This window comes from Eucalyptus grandis, chromosome 6 (assembly GCF_016545825.1).
Source record: "Eucalyptus grandis isolate ANBG69807.140 chromosome 6, ASM1654582v1, whole genome shotgun sequence".
Classification (NCBI taxonomy): Eukaryota; Viridiplantae; Streptophyta; class Magnoliopsida; order Myrtales; family Myrtaceae; genus Eucalyptus; species Eucalyptus grandis.
Window position 1 is genome coordinate 28,528,578 of NC_052617.1, and position 21,213 is coordinate 28,549,790.

A 21,213-nucleotide genomic window follows, 5' to 3' on the forward strand; every position below is an offset into this window, starting at 1 on the left:
CGCAGACGACCGTGTGAATAGGCTGTAGGATGGTCGGGAGAGTGTTTTTTTTAGCCAGAAAAAGGAACTTTTTGGCCTTAATGTACTGACCTAGGTCATCTAAAACATAAAAATAAATAAAAGTGTCTGGTTCTATATTTTCATGTGCATCGATTTAAGTTATAATGGAGTTATCGTTATACGTTTTCATATAAAAATAACAGTAATAGGAAGGGAATGTCGTGGTGAGCCTAACACGTTGGGGGTTGTCAAGGGTCATCACAGAGAGGCGTATCAAGGGGTTTGGTTTCTATTTCACCCAATCGTCTATATCTTTTAGACACAAAAGAATGTGTAGCACACATGTCAAATAATGCATAAGCCTTCTTGTCATTTAAATAAATTGTACTTGAGATAACGTCTTTGGAAGCTTCCGCTTCCTCTTGGGTGATTGCATACACCCGTCCTTGTGCTGGCAACCTTTGTGGATTTCCTTGTGGAGGTGGTATGCCTACACATTGTTGCATATGTCGCACCGGATCAACGTCCAATTGTGGTCTTCCTTGTAGATAGTCCCTCCTAAAGTGACCCCTCTGCCCGCATCCAAAACACTTCAAATGGTTTGGGTAGGGTCTTGGCCCATGTTGTTTACCACACCTTCGACAGGGACTATTTTGATATGGCATTGTACCTATAGCGTGACCACTCCTGGTCCTCCTGAAATTTCCAAAATTTCGCTTCTTCTTACGATCCCAAGGTAGCTCTTGGGTTGGATAGGGTCTTTTACCACATCGGGCGTCACTTAGTGTTATTTGTCATCCTGATTCCATTCATTCCTTGCTTTCCAACTGTTCTCTTATTACTTCTTGTTCCACAAGCTGGGCCCTTTCATAAATTTCATTATAATCCTTTATATTCAAAGGTACCAGTTGCCTCTTGATATCCATTTTCAAGCCTTTAAAAAATCTCTTAGCTTTTTCCTCTAGGTCTTCTACCAACTTAGGAGCATAACTCGATAGTTCAGAAAATTTTGCTTCATATTGGTCTACCATCAACTCATTTTGTTTCAGTTGAACAAATTCTGTTATTTTCTTATCCTTGGCACAGTTAGAAAAATTCTTTCTATTGAAAGCCCTGACAAATTCATCCCATGTTATTGCAGTACCAGTCGGAAAGATTGTGTCTTTAGAAGCCCTCCACTAATGTTTGATGTTTACTTCCAATTGTTACTTTGCCAAGGTTATCTTCTTTGTGTCATTGCAATTCAACAGTCAGGAAGATCCTCTCTATCCCATCAATCCATTGTTCAGCCTCTTCAGGACTCCCCATTCCAGTAAACTAAGGTGGCTTCAATTTCAAAAATTGCTCCACCAATCCCTGAGTACAACATTCCGCTCGCGGTTGTTGTTGGGCTTGCCTTTCCATAAAATTCCCTACGTTGGCCAACGTTTGTAGAATATCTTCCATTTGGGGTTTTGCCCTCGAAGCAGTAGCTTTAGCCCTTGATGGGGGAGAACTCCCTATTCGTACCATACTTTCCTGTAGATTATAGAGTATTCACCACACGAACAATTAGTGATCCAGTGTCACTAATCGACTAATAAGGGAATGTAACGTTCACATGTTACTGAGATCATATAAGTAACATATAAATGTTACTTGTGCGTATGAGTAACTCACAATCGTTACCAACGTCTTACAATTGAAAATTAGTCACCTATTTTTCACAGCAAATCATCTACATGCACTTCATGCCTTATCGTGTGCGATCATCATAACCCCCTTTTTTTCCACTAGCGCACGTTATCACTCTAGACGGACCTAAGCTTTGATTCCACTCCAACTGTGACGACCCCAACACATTAGGGTTATTGTGACGTCCCATTGTTATTACTATTAGTTTTATGTGAAAGTGTGTAACGACAACTCCATTTTAGCTTAAAATGATGCACATGAAAATATAAAACCAGACAGTTTTATTTATTTATATATTTTAGACGACCTAGGTTAGTACATTAGGGTCAAAAGTTCCTTTTTCTGGCTATATCCAAAACATGGTCCTGACCATCCTACTACTTATCTACATGGCCATCTACTTAACATGTCCGGGTCTTGCCAAAAATGCTACTCCCATCCCTTAGGCCCTCCTTCTACTTGGCCCCACTATCACCATTGTCGTCACCATCTGGGAGTGGAAGTGGTCCCACCGTATGCCCATTGACCCGGGTGTAGAGTGCGATAAACCCCATTAGCATGAGGCCCGACGGGAGACCAGCGTCCACAGTCAAGATCACCGTGATCCAAATAAACGTAACCTCAGGGAACTCAGGGATGACTTGCTCCACTTGGTCCCACGTGAGATCGGTGGGGACGCCATAGAGCATCATAGAGGACGCGGGTTGTAGAGGCATACTTACGTGTTTGAAAAATAATATAATTGACAAGGAGTGAGTACAACCACTCAGCAAGTAAAAGCCTATTAGACTATACGACATGAGTCTACCACTACCCATCCAACGAAGTCCTAAACATACAATATATGAGACCGAAACAGCTTAATTTGCAATGACTCTAAAGGAATTTCAATCATCGTATCTAATTTGGATCCAATTGTTGCCATCTTCCGAAGGGAACTGTGTCGCACCTCTCCAGGCATCTCGCATCCCAACTAGCATCATGAGGACCTCAGGAGGCCTTATTTCATTTCCCAAGCATCTGGAGAGCGTCATGTTACGCCCCTCCAAGCATCTTGCATCCTAATTGGCATTGGGAGGACCTCTATGGCCCAATTTCATCCCCCAGGCATCTAGAGGGCTCTATGTCACACCTCTCCAGGCATCTTGACACCCAGCATCGTCGCCACGATGGACCGACAATATCCAATCAGCTTAAACCATGGCGTAGCAAATAAATGATTCTATTTGAAGTCATTGAAGCATAACTAGGCCGACCATCCCCTGATGCATAAGTCTATGGCCATCAACCTATCCAAACTCGATGTATTATGAAATCGACTTAGTTTTACCAATTCATCTAAGGAACTCTAACACTTGAAACATTAGACAAAGCATGTGGAGGTGTCCTAACGCAATGGTACACATCTAATACGACTTGAACTTTATGAGGTCACATAACTCACTAACTCAACCATAGCCTCAACTAATCCCATACTACATCAATGCAAATCTCCTAGGGTCAGGAAAAGAATCCATACCTAGGCCAGACTGACCCATAACGACATGACCTATGGAAGACTAATGCTGCCTTCTCCGACGGACGTCGTGGTTCACAACCTTACAACCTGAAACCAATGTTGACCGTGCTGACGGTTGTCGCAGTACACGACTATACGAGTCAAGATTGAACTCAGCTTTAATTGACAAAAAGTAAACGTGATATAATGGCAACTCGATGCATTTGAGTCCAAATTTGTCGATTCCTAGAATGGAAACCCAAGTAACGGCAGCACCACATAATATAGAGAAATAGGGCTTCCACTTACCTTGAATCCTTGGTGGTGTGGGTTGTGGTGTGAGTTGGTGGCGGAGCGGCAAGACAACGCGAGCAGAATGATGACGAAGTTATGAGATCTTTGGTTGGCAACGAGAATAAAGTGAGATGGCAGTGCGGCGAGGTGGTGCAAGCGGCCGGCATCAAGTAACAAAACAAGAACGAGGCTGTGAGGGTCTAGATGAAGATGACTCTTTTCTGAAGACACTGATGAACCAAGGGAATTGTGTGTGGTGAGGGAAAAATGAGAGACGGTCCTCCTTCTATGCTTCAACTTCTCCGCCTGTTGACTATAGTGGTCAACATTTCTTCAGCTTGTGGCCGCCCAAAGGAGGGACGTGTGGGATGAATGTGGCCCTTGGTGTAGTCTTCTTTGCCACCTTGAGCAAATTCACAGCAACATGGCTGCATGTTGCGGTCAAGGTCTTCTTTTGTTAGCAAGCTGAGGAGAAGGGAATGGGGTTGACGTGGCTACGGGTGGTGAATCCCAATTCACCAAGTCGATAGCTCAAAAGACTAAGTAGCTGGTATGGCGGAGACGTGACAATGAGGTGATGTCGTGGGGACGTGATTAGGCTCGATGGTTCGGTGAGATAACGGTGGTGGTGATATGGTGGCCGTGGGTGGTGTCAACAACATAGTCCGATGACAAGCTTGTCGACACGGCATGGACTGTTAAGTATTCGAGGCTCAGGTGAAGTCCGGATATCACACGGGTGAAGTCTGGATGTCACACTATGAATGAGTTACATGTTGATTGGATGATTGAACAAATTCTGGAAATTCGTAGATCTTGAACATAGGTTCTATTATGATTGATTTGAGGCTCCTAAACTTCATTATCTTGCTTCAAGCTGTTCTAGATATTTGATAAGCTTCAATTTGATATGTTATGGGCTTCAAATGGAGTTCGTTTGATTCACCTTGAAAGTCTGATGATCTCTTCTAGAATTAATGTGTTTTTCCGATAAGTCTGACTTTTGAACATGTCTGTCTTTTGTTAATTATCTGTCGATTTTTGTGTTTTGATTTTGAAGATGGTTTCTTCATGAATGTTGTATGAAATTATATGGGCCATGGCATATATTTTTTTCTAGATTTTTTGGAATAGGTTTGATTAGGCAAATATTTAAAAAAATCATCCCTGTACTAATTTGCCCTATTTGAATCCGATTTGTATTTGCTTTGAAATGAGGTAGTAAACATGCTTGATTGGATTAGCATCCTTCGTGAAAGTCTTAGAATAGTCATAAGCTTTCTAATAAGGTATAGATTACGCTAAACAGTCATTGTTAGTTAGGTTAGTTGCCCGCACGAAGTCATGTCTAAGTTGCTGCGATTTGAGATGATGAATGCTATGTTTTGCTTTCCCATTTTTGTGTAGATTTTTTTGGACCAAACTAGGTTTCGATGCCTTCATGAAAAACGATCATGACATTACATTCCACAAGTAGGAATTTTTGTGGATTTTTTACCGTGTCGTTAACTCATTGAAAACCATCCATGTTCTATGCAATACTTGTTGCAATCGTGGCTGATCATGTCCTTATAAAAATGTCTTCCATTGAGCTCCTTAAAAGAGAAATTAGTGCATGATACCATATAGACCTACTTAGAGCATATCACAAGCTTCGAAATGATGTATGTCATGCCTCATTTGAAGATCGTCTGCCATGTGAAAATTATTCACCAAGTTGACATGACATCACTGAAATTGTCATGCATTTTGTCATAAGTATTCTCGATGATAACTCCACCTATTGATGTTAATGAATTTGTGTGTTTTTTTGCGCATTGATCTAGGGTTAGATGTTTTAATCAAACTTGTTCTTCTCATTTAACCCTACATCATGTTTGATTGTCCTCATTTTCATGCATCATGTTCTGTCATGTTACGACTGATAGGCGTATTTTTGCAATTGCCATCATATGAACATGAATTTGACCTTAATTGAACTTAATATCTCTTAGAAAGTCTTAGGGAACGTCTTAAGCTTCTTAATGATGCAAATTTTGCATCATTCTTATGTCATTCGTCCTGTTTTCCATTTTTGTGAAGTTTGCCCTGAAATCTACCATGAGTGAAATTCGGAATGCTTGTTCTGCCATTTTTGAGACAGACCTCTTTTCATTTTTGTATGAATTTTTGGGTAAAGATTTCGAGCTTGAGTCCTTAACAAATTTTTTTCTTCTTCTTCATGTCTATATTATGGAGAAATTTCAGAATTTTTAGACGTCATTTATTAGGTCAAATTGCTACTGAATTATCACGATGTTTTGCCACCCTATTCTGTTCTTGATGCATTGTTCTGTGTTCTTGGATTTTTATAAATTCATACATAACTTATTTTAGGAAACTTCCTGCACGGAAGTTGTTTCTTATTGTGTGATTGATGTCCTGTAATTTTCTTAGGACCAATTATCCATGGATCCTATCCCAATTGTTCTGATCTTGATTGCATTGTTTGATGATTACTGTTGTGATTCATTGTTGCGATTCCATTCTAGGATTCTTTAGAATGTTTTGCATTGTGAATTGAGACTACTTGTCTTCATGATTTTTAATCCTTGTTTTCTGAATTTTGTATAAAAAATTCTTGGAAAATAGAATGCATTATACCATGCTTTTCAAACCTCTTGAATGTCGTGAAACAATCTGAAATTTCATATTCTAATTGATTCGAACCCAATTTTCATTCATATGATGCCCATGTGGAAAATTTTCATTCTTGAAAATGCTTTGGTATGGTTTGAATAGTGGTTCAACATGAATTTTGTTAAAGCTTGAGTCATATTTAAAGTACCTACGAATCTCGATCAGTGTGCCCATTGATGACTTGAGTTAGCTTTGGCTAGTAAAGCCCTGTTTGATAACACTCCTAAAAACAATTGATTCTTTTTTTCTTTTTTGTTCCCGAAACAAAAAAAAAATAGAAAACCGTTTGGTAAATTTTTTATTCCTGGAAACAAAAATCCATTTATTTGTTTTTGAGAATTGGTTTGGAACAGAATCAATAAGTAGAAAAAAGTAGCTTTGTACTCCGAGAGCAATTTCATAATCAAGTCCAACTTTTTTTCTTTTTTCGCTTTTTTTTCCTTCTTTTCTCATTCTCTCTTCTTCTTCCTCCATCGACCACTGCTGGTCATTGCTGCCACCAGCAGTCATCGGCCATGATGGTCGGCGATCGACCACAAAGAAGGAGGAAGAAGAAGATAATAGGAAAATGAAAAAGAAAAAAGAAAAAGAAAAATGAGAAAAATAAGAAAAATATAATAAAGTATTAAAAAATTAAAACAATTTAAGAATTCTACCAAATGCTTTCAAAAACTCAGAAATTGTTCTTAGGAATAGAATAAAAAAATCATTTTTGAGCAAAATTTTTTCTTAGGAGCAAAAATCATAATTTGTATGTCATAGTCATGATGAAATCACATCACCCTTTCATCCAAGCTTTCAAGTTACGATTTACATCCAAATTTTCAAATTATGTTTTTTGCTTGGCATTGATATTGTCTAGATTTGGACCATATTAAGGGCGCCTACGAAGCTCAATCAGTGTGCCTTTGATGCACCCGAGTTAGCCTTGGTGGCTAAATGTGTTCCATAACCATCATATAACTATACCATGTCATTAACATTCTTCTTTACAATTCATTGTGTGATCGCTTCTCAAATGATTTTTGGGCATCGCTTGAATTTTTTAGCTTTTGATGTGTCTGTCTTTGTAGAATAATGTGATTGTGTATAATGCTTGATGACTGAATAGGTGATTTAGTATTGGCTCACTAATTTTGTTTGATTGATTAAGAATCAACACCCAATAGCCTACATGCATGTTTACTTTCAACTATGCATGTGATTTTTAGATGTATGCATAGGTGCGATCATGATCCCATGGGCTATTTTAGGTCACGCTTAGAACCCATTTTAGGGACTTTTTAGCATTGGTTGTCACGCAAGAACACAAATTGTGGCCAATAGCTATAAATCATTTTAAAAATGAATTGAGCAGGCGTCTTAGGTGGATCATTGCATGAATCCCAAAAGCTAATCTTGAGGTCATGTTTGTTAGTTAAATACATTGAATGGATTCCTTGATTGTTATTGTTTTTTTTTGTTTGCAATGATGATTGTTCTTTCATACTGTAAGCATCTAGTCTTAGAATTAGATTAGGCTTAGAATAGGCCTATAGAGGTGGTGGTCCCAATGACGTGGAGAGATGAATGGTTGATGTCCAATCCAACCCCGTTTTGTACCATTTATTCCCTGATATATTTTTCGGGTTGCTTCATTTTGTATAAATATCCAACGAGTTGTGAGTTCTTTTCTTTTGCTTTACTTTCAATTTAGGATTGTACGTCAGATTTACTGCTTTCCTTAAATTATTCTTGAGTGCCTCCGTCGACTTTAAATTTCAAATGATTGTCTTCTTTCCTTTTCTCTTTAATGGAAATAGAATGGCATGAAATCGACTATCCATGCATGATTATCTAGTTAACTTCTCTTTGGCATGAAAAAGTAAAGAGACGCATGGACACCTTAGGAAACACGCCAAACTGTTAGGTACCGAAAGAGTGTCAATAGAAATATTAATGTAATTTAAGTCCCCAAACATTAGAATCTTTGGTTGTGTAGATATTGAAAACCACTCCCGATCGTCGATTGAGTTTTCTAGTCGACCTCCCAAAAATGAGGCTAGTGGTGACTCCTAACTATTATCTAGGTTTTTTAAAACATCTCATAGATAATAAATAAACTCGTCATAAATGGTATGAATCTTAAGAAAAGGTTCACGATCATAATTTGGTATACTTATGATGGTGAAGCTAAAAGATGAAGTAATGTCATCTTTGGTGGATTTACATCTTGAGAGGGCTATCATGGTTGAATACTTTTAAACTCACTTTTACGTTCAATTTCCTTTTGACCCTAAAACTGTCAATCAAGACGTGTCATGGCATCGAGGTAGGGTCACAACAAATCCCACTATCATGTGAGGTACGAGCTTGGGAGAGCTCATGACAGTGATCGAGCAAACTTATATGGTTGATCCTGTAAGATGCAATAATGACAATTTTTGGAGTATGTACTGTGAGGGAGCTCTCATAATCAATGCCCTTAAACTTGACCTTTTTCAATCCCTCACCCCATGTGAGAGGTCGGGCTGTGACACTGTCCAAAAATATTCTGTTGAGTAATTTATTACCTTTGAAAAGGAGAGAGAGAGAGAGAGAGATTTGATCAAGTGGGCTGTGTATATAAATTAGCATGAAGTCACGCCAGTGACACCACAAGTTTCAACCCAAACTGAGAGTTGGGAAATGGCTAAAAATATTCTACTAAGTAATTTATTATCTTTGAAAAGGAGAGAGAGAGAGAGAGAGATTTGATCAAGTGGGCTGTGTATATAAACCAGCATGAAGTCACGCCAGTGACACCACAAGTTTCAACCGAAACTGAGAGTTGGGAAATGGCTAAGCTTACGAGCAATCAGCTCGCTTATTCTCTGTACCTGCTCTCCATCTTTTCCCTCCTCATTTCGATGGGTAGAGAGAGAGAGAGATTTGATCAAGTGGGTCGTGTATATAAATTAGCATGAAGTCACGCTAGTGACACCACAAGTTTCAACCCAAACTGAGAGTTGGGAAATGGCTAAGCTTACAAGCAATCAGCTCGCTTATTCTTTGTACCTGCTCTCCATCTTTTCCCTCCTCATTTCGACGGGTAAGATCACAACCTTTCGGCACCATATGAAATCTCACTTAAGTTGAATTCAATGTGCGCCGAATAGGTACGATCGCTATGCTGAGCCTTGTGAACGGTTTCAACGGTTTTTATGATGTAGAGATGGCCATGGTGGAGGGGAAATTATGCGAGAGGCGAAGCAAAACGTGGTCAGGGTTTTGCGGGAATTCTGGCAACTGTGACCGCCAGTGTAAGAACTGGGAAGGTGCGAGGAGCGGAGCGTGCCATGCTCAGTCCCTAGGATTGGCATGCTTTTGTTACTTCAATTGCCGATCAAGAGGATTATCGGGGTTAGTTCCAAGTTTAGTACTCTATATTAGTGTATAATAAACTAAATAAAGCCAACCTAGCACTTGTGATATTGAGTGATGTCGCTCATGTTACCACGTGTTCTTAGATATAGATTACTTCAACTGTTGATCAAGCAGATTACCGTGACCAATTTCGAGCTTAATAATCTGTATTAGTGCATGATAAAGTAAATAAAGCCATCGTGGTGTTGGAGAAATCTTCCTGGAGTATTTTGAAGTTGACAAAACATTTCCATCAGTTTAGTCTGAAGATTTGCAGACTCTACTATTTAAAGTCTGAAGACTTCCGGACTGCCAGACTCAAGACTCAAAGTCTATTCTCATTGACAGTTTCTAATCCATCGAAGAAGGGCTATCCAGGACTAGATGTTTCGTTAAGGATTTGACCTTATTGACTGGAGAAAATCTCTTGGATGGATATGACATAACGGAATCCTTTATTGATTCAAAGATTAAGGATCCGATGATTAGCGAAGTATACTTGGAAGGTTCTACTTATGGAAACCGAGATCCTGATTGTATGAGCGAGCAGGATTGATGGGCTATCGACATGTTCCTTAAATAGCTCGAATGATCTTCCTAATTGATTCTGTCCAACGAGAAGATTTGAAGAATTCCTTTGGTAAGTGCTAACGGGGATGATGGTATAAAGGAGTATATAAGGAAGACGTTCTAGTTGTTCGAGAGTGTGCGCGATAGAAGAATTCCAAAGTCTGAAGCTCTTTATTCTTAGTCAATTCATTTTCTGAGCGAAATCTTGTACACAAAAAGAGTCCATATTCTTGAGAAACCTTGAAGAAGTGTGATAGAGTATCTACACTGTGGAATCAAGGGAGAGCCTTGCTGTAACAACTCTTTTGTTCATAGTGAAATCCAGCCAGTCCGTCAGTGTGGAAGAGTGGACGTAGGCTTGGAATAAGCCGAACCACTATAATTTCTGTGTTCATTTTCTCTTCCCTCCTCTCTGCTTTACTTTGATCATAATTCGCTTTGTTAACAAAAGGAGAACTTCATTTCTATTGCCTGTTTAGTATTGCTTTCTTATCTCGAGAAAATATTTTTACACCTATTCACCCCCCTTCTAGGTGCTTATACTAGCTATCTCAATTGGTATCAGAGCTTGTGTACTCACTTTGTTTGAAGTGTTTTACTTCAGAGTTAAAGATCCATGGCTAGTATGTTAGCTCTAGGGCTGGTAGAAGGGCAAAGTAATACCAGACCGCCTTACTTTGATGGAAAGGAATACGACATATGGAAAAACAAGATGAAGGCGTTCCTAAGATCAAAGGATCCTCTAGAATGGGACGTTGTAGACAAAGGAATCATTCCTAAAGCTGCATCTGTCTCAAAAAGAGGAAAAGAAGCTGTTGAGTTTAGTGAAATGACTCAGGAAGAGATAACCAAGAGACAAGCTCTTGATGCAAAAACAATTTATTCTTTATATTGTGCTTTGTCACCTACTGAATATAATATAATATTTTCTTGTGTTACAGCGAAAGAAGTTTGGGATAGATTACATATTACCTATGAAGGAACCGATCGAGTTAAAGAAACCAGAATCAACATTCTCCTCGGTTAATACGAAGCCTTTAGAATGAAATCAGGAGAATCTATAACTGACATGTTTAGTCGTTTTACAAAAATCGTGAATGGTCTTGAAAATCAAGGTCAACCAATTTCTGATCCCATGAAAGTAAACAAGCTATTGCATGGACTCTCCAAGGATTGGAATCACATAAAGACCTCAATAATGGAGACACAAAGAATTATGCCACTATTTGTCGATGAGTTGGTTGGGACTCTTCAATCTTATGAAGTGGAACGAATCAATGAAGACGAAGATCCTAAAGGTAAGAAATCCATTGCATTAAAATCCAATGATGATTATGATGTTATAGATTCTGAAGACAATATGGATGATGAGGAGCTTGCTCTCATGATAAGAAGATTCAGAAAGCTGAGCAGAAAAGGAAGAAGATTCAATCCAAAAAAACAAAGTTTTCAAAAGCAATAGACTAAGTTTGTTGAGGATGATGAATCAAATAGAGATGTAGTCTGCTTTGAATGTAAGAAAAAGGGACACATCAAACCCAACTATCCTCTTCTGAGGAAGAAGAAAGGAAAAGCTGAAAAGTATCAAAAGGCTCTTAAAGCAGAAACCGGAGTGATACGGAATGTGAAGAAAGTGATGATGATTATGCCAATATATGTCTGATGGCACAATCGGATTCAGATTCAAACTCCTAGACAGTCTCAGATTCAAACAATGAATTTGAGGTGAGTAACTCTAAAATTCCTATTAAAGTTTCTAAATACATTGATGAGTTGTGTTTTAGTCTTAAGACTTCTCTTAAAAGGATTTCCGAACTTAAAAAGGAAAATTCTGCACTTTGAAACAACAGGAAAATGTTTTGAAAGAAAATGTGAAGTGTTTAGACATGAATGTTTCTACTCTTAAAGAAAGAGAAGACAATCTTTTGAAAGAAAATGTATTTTTAAAAATGACATATCAAATATTTCCAAAAGATTTTCAATAGGATCGAGAAACTTGAGAAAATTCTTTCAACACAAAGACCTTATTTCAATAAATATGGTTTGTGAATGACTGTGGAAACCATTCCTTTAATTGATTTTCCTAAAGTGGAGGAAAGAATTAAGCAGAGACCCACAAGAGATGCTTACAAAAATCATTTTAAAAAAGTCTTTGTAAAACTAGTAGGTCGCAATGCTCTTAGATGTTCAAAGTGCAATAGTTCAGATCATTTTGAGAAAGAATGTCCTATGGTTTGGAAACCTGTTAAGAAAGTATGGGCAAAAACCGCATATCATACTAAGGGGCTGTTTGGTTCAGCTTTCCCAAGGGGCTTTGGGCTTTGGGGAAAATATTTTGTGTTTGGCATGTGTTTTTGAATGCCCATTTGCCCAATGTCGCATCCCCAATGCTGAAAGCCCAATCTTTGGGTTGGGGTTGCTTTGAGCATTCCCATTCTGGAGATGCAATTTCGAGTCACTATTCATTGCCTTCTTCACCGCCCATCTTCTTCGCCGTTAGTCTTCTTCCCCGCCCATCTTCTTCGCGGTGGGCGACGCTTGGCCGCTAGAGGGCCAGATCTGGCCGCCGGGCTCAGCCAAGGTGGCTTGAGGTCCGGTGACCTCGGGCGTCACCCGGGTCGCGCGACCTAGGCGCCGCCGAGCGAGGTCGAGCGACTCGGGCGGCTCGTGGCGGCGCGCGAGGTCGCGCGGCCTCGTGGCGTCACGCCTAAGGTCGCGCGACCCGGGCGTCGCGCCGAGGTCGCGTGACCCGGGCGTCACCGAGACCGCGCGACCCGGGCGATGCCGCCCGAGGTAGCGGGGCCTCGAGCATCGCCCGGGTCGCGCAGCCTCGAGGCGACGCTTGCCCGAGGTCGCGCGGCCTCGGGCGAGCATCGATCGACCCAGGCGACGCTTGCCCGAGGCCGCGCGACCTCGGGCGACGCCCGGGTCGCGCGAGCGAGCTGCCTCCCTGCCATTGCCACCACCACCGCTTCACCACCACCACCACCAGCGCCACCAGCCAGTCCCCCACGATCATGTAGCTCCATCTCCTCTTCCATTTTCTTTTCTTTTATTTTTTTCCTTTTTTTTTTTCATCTGAAAATTACTTTGCAAAATATACACTTCCAAACACGTTTGCTTTCCAAGAATGCCCATTTACTCAAGGATACTTGGGGAAATGACTTTGCGTTTCCCCAAAATTGAACCAAGCAGGCCTTAACACCAATGGACCCAAGAAAATATGGGTACCAAAGAAAGTTTGAGTCTCTTTTTTAAATGCAAGTCACTATCAAGAAGAAGGTAAAATGGTATTTGGATAGTGGATGCTCAAGACATATGACGGGAGATTCAAATTGCTTCATAAAGCTCATTCAAGTAAATGGTGGAAAAGTCTCATTTGGAGGAAACAACAAAGGAAGAATTGTGGGATTCGGAACTGTAAAGATTGGAAACCTCACAATCAGCAATGTTTCCTTAGTGGAAGGACTCAACTACAATCTACTCAGTATCAGTCAACTGTGTGATACCGGTTTCAAAATCAACTTTCAAGAAGGAATATGTTCAGGAACCAGTAAAGATTCTACTCAGTCATTCATGGTACGAAGACATGGAAATATCTACCTCTTGGACATGAAACCAGATGAATCACAATGTCTAATCTCAATTCAAGACGAAGCGAACTTATGGCACAGAAAACTTGGGGACATCAATATGAAGCAAATAGCCAAAATTTCAGAAAAGAAGCTAGTTCGTGGTCTACCCAATCTATCATACCAAAAGTCTAATCTATGTACACCATGTGTATTGGGAAAGCACGTAAGAAATTCCTTTAAACCAATAAATCAAGTTTCCACTAATCGTGTACTGCAGCTTCTACATATGGATCTCTTTGGACCAACCAGAACTCAAAGCATTGGAGGTAAGAAATATTGCCTAGTAATTGTGGATGACTACTCACGATTTACTTGGGTATATTTCTTGACAAGTAAGTCTGAAACCTTTTCTTACTTTGAAAAGTTTGCTAAAAAGATTCAAAATGAAAAAGGGTATATTATTTCAAGTATAAGAACAGACCATGGAGGTGAATTTGAAAATCAAGATTTTACAAAATTCTGTGATGAATCTAGTTTTTAGCATGTGTTCTCCTTTCCATATACTCCAAAGCAAAACAGAGTTGTGGAAAGAAAGAATAGGTCGCTTCAAGAAATGACTAGAACTCTTTTAATTGAAAGTAACATCTCTTCACGTTTTTGGGCTGAAGCAGTTTCTACAGCATGTTATATTATTAATAAAGTTTTTCTAAGACCTATTTTGGAAAAAACCCCTTATGAGTTATTCAAAGAAAAGAAGCCTATTGTTTCATATTTTCATGTGTTTGGATGTAAATGCTTATATTGAAAAATGCAAATGATTGAGTTGGCAAGTTTGAAGAAAAATCAGACAAAGGCATCTTCCTTGGATATTCTACCTCAAGCAAAGCCTACAAAGTCTACAACAAGAAGACTCAATCTGTGGAGGAATCAATGAATGTCAAATTCCAAGATTCTATGCAAAATGAATCTATTCAGACTCATCTTGAAGAATCTGAACCTACTCCAAACTCTACAAAGTTTAAATCTCAAGAAGCAACTCAGACTTCAAAAGACCATCATCAAATGATTGTTGAAAATTCAAATGAAGAAAGTGATCATCAACTCGACAAATCAACCAGTAATTGGAAGCATAAGTCCAGTCATCCCAAAGATCTCATTATAGGCGACATTAATGAAGGAATTTGCACAAGATCCAAAAGGCGTTAAGAGTCTAGTGTTGTGGCTCTTATTTCTGAAATAGAACCCAAAAGCATAGAATAAGTTTTATCTGATGAAAGCTGGATTGAAACTATGCAAGAAGAACTCAGGCAATTCAGTATTAATGATGTTTGGGAATTGACTCCTAAACCGAAAGGTAAATCTATTATTGGAGCTAAATGGGTTTTCAGGAACAAGATGGACGAGAAAGGAAAGGTCGTAAGAAACAAAACAAGACTCGTGACCAAGGGATATACGCAAGAAGAAGGGATAGACTATGATGAGACTTACGCACCAGTAGCAAGGTTAGAAGCAATTAGATTATTACTTGTTTTTGCTTGTTATAAGAATTTCAGGTTATTCCAAATGGACGTCAAAAGTGCTTTCCTGAATGGATTTATTCATGAGGAAGTCTATGTGGAACAACCACTTGGGTTTGAAGACCCAAGGAAACCAGACTCAGTATTCAGACTGAAAAAAGGCCTTATATGGTTTAAAGCAAGCACCTCGAGCTTGGTACGACAGCTGAGTAAATTTTTAATTCAAAACGGCTTTGTCAAAGGTAAAGTAGACACTACTCGTTTATCAAAAGAGAAAGCAAAAGCTTTTCGCTTGTTCAAATATATGTTGATGATATTATTTTGGATCCTCTAATGAAAGTCTCAGGCAAGAAATTCTCTAAGTCTATGCGGGATGAATTTGAAATGAGCATGATGGGTGTGAACTAACCTTCTTTATTGGACTTCAAGTGAAACAATTGAAGGAAGGAACATTTATTCATCAAGAAAAATATGCTAATGATCTTGTCAAAAAGTTTGGACTGGAAAATTGCAAAAAGACTTATATACCAATGTCAAATTCTTTGAAGATAGACAAAGATGAAGGAGGAAAGAAAGTTGACCAAAATCTATACAGGAGTATCATTTGTTCACTTCTTTATCTTACTACTTCTAGACCTGACATTTTGTTTAGTGTTTGCATTTGTGCTAGATTTCAAGTAGACCCTAAAGAATCTCATCTAAGTGCTACAAAGCGTATTATCAAATGCATTGCATCAATTTCAAGCCTTGGTCGTTGGTATCCTAAAAAGGGAGACTTTACTCTTCTTGGATACTCAGACGCATATTTAGCCGGATGCAGAGTTGATAGAAAGAGCACATCGGGTACCTGTCAACTACTTGGAAGCAGGACAATGTCTTGGTCTTCAAGGAAGCAAAATACAGTGGCTCTTTCTACAGTAGAAGCAGAGTATGTAGCTCTTGGAAGTTGTTGTTCACAAATTCTGTGGATAAAACAACAGCTAAGAGACTTTGAAATTGAAGATTCATGCACGAAGATTAACTATGACAACACCAGCGCAATCAATCTCACCAAGAATCCAATTCTTCACTCAAGAGCAAAGCATATAGAGATTCGACATCACTTCATTAGAGATCATGTTCAGAATGGAGAAATTTCGATTTAGTTTGTTGACTCAAAGAACCAACTTGCGGATATATTTACAAAGCCTTTGGAGAAAAATCAATTTGAAATCATTCGTTCCAAACTCAACATCTTGAGGTTTGAAGAAGTAAAAGTCTAGAGACTCTCAAATTCAGACAATCAAGATCTTTGATTGTAAGTTATTTTATTTTCTCTCGATTAAATCTTGAAAAGGTACGATCATCTGTCCATAATTGATTTTTGCTACTTTCAATTTCCGTGATTAGTGCAATCTTTCTTTTTCAAAAATGGAGTTAATTTTTAAATGGCAGTTCTCTATTTTTTCGAAAAAGGCAGTTATTTTTTAAAAGGGCATCTTTTTACTTTCCATTACGATGTTTTGTATGCCTCTCTTCGATCGACCTATATACCATCGGTTCCTCTTCGTTTAACTCCAAAACCCTAAAAAGCATCGATCTTCCACTTCGTCTTCTTCTCTTGTTTAATCTTCAAAAAGTTGTCATCTTTCTTGGGAAAGTCAAGTTTGGAATCTTTCAAAGACTATGAAAGATGTCGTCTCAAAGGAAGTCTTCGAGGATCGCGAACAGGGGACCGTAGCAAATGCGTGAGGGGCCTACGCACTTTGATCTCACCAAGGAAGAAGAGTTTCCTAGTCGCAGCAGAGCCCACAACATTCTCGGCGGAAAGATCCATCTTCTCCATCTAGACCTGAGAATGTTGCTCGTCAAGAAGAGGAAGAAATAATCGAAGATGCGTAACCTGTAAGAACTCTTAAGCCCTCTTTTACCTACAAGCTTTATCGTGCTTTGAAAAGAGGTGGAACTCCTTTGAACTACATTTACAAATTTCTTAAAGACAAAGGGTTCAAAAATGAAACCTTCTTTTCACGCACAATGGAACGGTTGGGAATTGCCCCTGTTGGGTTAGCAGAAGAGGCAATGGCAAATAATCCAATCGATCCACGTGTTGGAGGGTTGAATCAGCCAGATGGAAATGATGATGACAAGTTGTACAGTCAGTTTCAACCGAGAATGGGTGTTGCGACAAAAATTCGGAGCAAAAGAACAGACTTGTTTCGATCGGAGGAACACAAGCATCTATACTCTAAGTTGTTGAAGCGTGGGGTCATAAACCCTAGATGTGTGGATTTTGATTTCCTTGACGCTGTGAACGTTAATTTAAGGGAAAATTCAGTCTTCTTCAACTTGAACAATTCATTTCGAATCTACGAAGCCTATGCTGAACTCATTTGCGTACTTCTATTCGAATCTCAGTTTCTTAGATGCGAATAGATTCTCTTTTAGTGTCCGAGATTAGGACTATGTGGTGGATGCAGATATGTTGGCTGATGTGATTAGGGTTGAGAGAGGGAGATATCAACCTTTCAATGTCTCTATTGCTCGTACTACGTTGGAACTTGTTAAGGATAGAAGGACAGAGGGAAAAGTTTCCTACTCGAGGATGAGTGCGTTCAACATTCTGCTTCACAAAATTGTGATTAATTGCCTCAGACCAAAATCTACTTCAAAGACTAATGTTTCAAACTCAGAGGCAAAGCTGATGTATGCCATCAATGCTGGGAAAAAGTTCTTCTCTCTTCCTCACACTATTATATTCCACATGTATAGAGCAGTGGTGAAGGACAAATGTCAACTTCCTTATCCAGCTCTTGTGACAAAGTTATTCAGACATTTGAATGTTCAGCCTTCCCGATTCTCTGTGTTCGAACTTGTGATCAAATGATAGTGGGACTGAAAATGGTGTCTAAAATGCGTCTGAAGGAACTCAACAAGGCGTTTGAGAAATTCAAGGAGAAAACCCTGTCAAATCTCATCAAATCTCTTTGGCAAAAAAAGAAAAGGGAAGGAGCCCATGGTTGCTCCATCCAAGAAAAGAAGAGCTCTCATTGTTAAGGATGAAGAAGATGAAGAAGACATCACCATTACTGCAATGGCATTGAAGAACCTGAGTCGTTCTATTCCAGAATCAACGGAATGACAAGAGAAAGACACAGAACAAAGGACTGGAGAAAGAGAAGATTTGGAAGCAGAAGACAAAGAAATAGAGGAAAGAAAAGCTGAAGAAAGAGATGCAGAAGAGGAAAGAATTGAAGAAGAAGAGGAAAAAGGAGATCAAGAGGAAGGAGAGCATGAGGAACACTCTTCTCCACCTGAAGGCATGGAAATAGGGGGAGATTGTGAGAAAAGAGGAATGTCCTCATATCCTGCTACCAGTGAAGGAGTCAGCCGCTCTCCAGCAGATCCAGAGGACATATATGCCTCTCAATTTCCTGAGGAGGGACATGATGTTGCATCGCCCAATCTGCGTGACTATGCTGATTTCCATCGTCTGTCTTTACTCCATCCGATTGTGCAGAAGCCAGTATGCAGACTGATAATTCAGCAGATTTTCGCAGAATTCTTGATGTTCTCTTAGAAATGCGGGGTCAGATATATGCTCTGGGATGCGAAGTATAGAATTTGCATAATGCAAGTCAAGTTTCTTCAGTTTCTTTGAATGATTAGATCTAATCCCTTGCTCTTCAGATTCAAGCAAATGCTAAGGGTGAAGAGGTGGCTCAACTGAAGGAAGAGTTGACAAAGCTGGAAGGCATTGTCCAGTCAATGGGAGATTTCCAGCTTGTTCGTGTTCCCAATCATTCTTGATTCCATTCTCTTTCCATCTTAACCTTTTTATGATGACAAAAAGGGGAGAGATGTGATTTGAACTTTGAACCTTGAACTTTTTTGAACTTGAACTTGAACTTTTGATTTGTTTTGATGTTTGACTTGACTTTTGTGTTTGGCTGTGGACTGGATTTGGGATTTTGGATTGACTACTTATATTAAGTACTATTGATATCTTATGGATGGCTTTACTCATATGAAAGACTAACTTATTTTATGGGGTTGCATATTCTAGTGTTATAAATAAGCCATTTATCTTTATGAGATATCCATATTTGCTTGAGTAATGTTTTGCACGTCAAAGTTATCCAAATCTGTAGGAAAGTTTTGTCACCATCAAAAAGGGGGAGAATGTTGGAGAAATCTTCCGAGTATTTTGAAGCCGACAAAACGTTTCCATCGTCTAGTCTCGAATATTTGCAGACTCTACTATTTAAAGTCTGAAGACCTCCGGACTACCAGACTCAAGACTCAAAGTCTATTCTCATTGACAGTTTCTAATCCGTCGAAGAAGGGCTATCTAGGACTGGATGTTTCGTTAAGGATTTAACCTTATCGACTAGAGAAGATCTCTTGGCTGGATATGACATAACGGAATCCTTTATTGATTCAAAGATTAAGGATCCGATGATTGGCGAAGTATACTTGGAAGGTTCTACTTATGGAAATCGAGATCCTGATTGTATGGGCGAGCAGGATTGATGGGCTATCGACATATTCCTTAAATAGCTCGAATGATCTTCCTAATTGATTCTGTCCAACGGGAAGATTGGAAGAATTCCTTTGGTAAGTACCAACGGGTATGATGGTATAAAGGAGTATATAAGGAAGACGTTCCAGTTGTTCGAGAGTGTGCGCGATAGAAGAATTCCAAAATCTAAAGCTCTTTGTTCTTAGTCAATTCATTTTCTGAGCGAAATCTTGTACGCAAAAGAGAGTCCATATTCTTGAGAAACCTTGAAGAAGTGTGATAGAGTATCTACACTGTGGAATCAAGGGAGAGCCTTGCTGTAACAACTCTTTTGTTCATAGTGAAATCCAGCTAGTGGGTTGTCAGTACGGAAGAGTGGACGTAGGCTTGGAATAAGCCGAACCACTATAATTTATGTGTTCATTTTCTCTTCCCTACTCTCTGCTTTACTTTGATCATAATTCGCTTTGTTAACGAAAGGAGAACTTCCTTTCTATTGTCTGCTTAGTATTGCCCTCTTATCTCGAGAAAGCATTTTTACACCTATTCACCCCCCTTCTAGGTGCTTATACTAGCTATCTCACGCGGCACTTGTGATGTCGAATTATGTTGCTCATGTTTGCTTAGATACTTGCACTGTCAGCAGCACCACTTGATTACTGTGCTTGATGAGGGATGGCTACACACTCCGAACAAAATCTCATGGTACCAACCTCATTATATCTATGGGCCGATTCAAAGTTGAGCAATCAAATGAGTGATTGAAACTAGGGGTGAGTATGATCCGAGTTGGTAATTCTCACCCTAAAATTGGGAACCGTCCATTAATGACCGGTTCCGAAAAATTAGAATTGAGATCTGCCCATTGATTCTCTGGATCCACCCGAGGACTGGAATGATGGTCCAATCAAGTTCTTGGGTGGGTCCATAGAAACGGTCTCATCAAACTTCATGTGAAAGAAAAATTATTTTTTTTTCCCTTTTTCGGTGTTGATCGATTAACTTGCCACCAATCTTTCCTGTCGAAGTTGTTCCCAAATCCATCTATTAAAATTCTCTCCATTCAAATATCTTACCAGCCCATTTACAATCCTTTCCTCAAAATTGTCTCCATTCAAATATCATTTGACCATATTTATAGCACTTTTTCCTATCAAAGTTAGTCCATTGCTCGAATTTCAATTGATCCTCGGTCAATCATTATCTTGTGCCCATCTTAATTCCCATATTTGACATTATCACCACCGAATTTGATGCAAAATGGTATCCCTTTTGTGACAAAATACAAAAAATGTGAATGCTTCTGATCCGAATGGACAAGTGGGCGATTAGAATCAAGAATCGGACCAGTTCCCTTAGGAACCATCGGTTTTTAGCCGGTCCGGTCTAGTTTTGGCGGTTCTCGATTTCTTTACACATCCCTAATTGAGATTGTGTTTAAATGATCAAATATGAGTCTTAGATCAAATCGACTAGTTTAACTTTTACTTATCCAGTCTCATACAATGCAACAAAAGCAAC

General features: G+C 39.3%; 1 protein-coding gene across 1 annotated transcript; it reads left to right on the forward strand.

Annotated features, from left to right (window-relative positions):
• The first annotated feature begins 9,139 nt into the window (after positions 1 to 9,139).
• On the forward strand, positions 9,140 to 9,703 carry LOC120294413 (defensin-like protein 19). Its single transcript, XM_039314482.1, has 3 exons — positions 9,140 to 9,215; positions 9,337 to 9,526; positions 9,634 to 9,703. Exons 1-3 carry the CDS (start codon positions 9,140 to 9,142, stop codon positions 9,701 to 9,703), a joined length of 336 nt encoding a protein of 111 aa, XP_039170416.1.
• Positions 9,704 to 21,213: the final 11,510 nt, after the last annotated feature.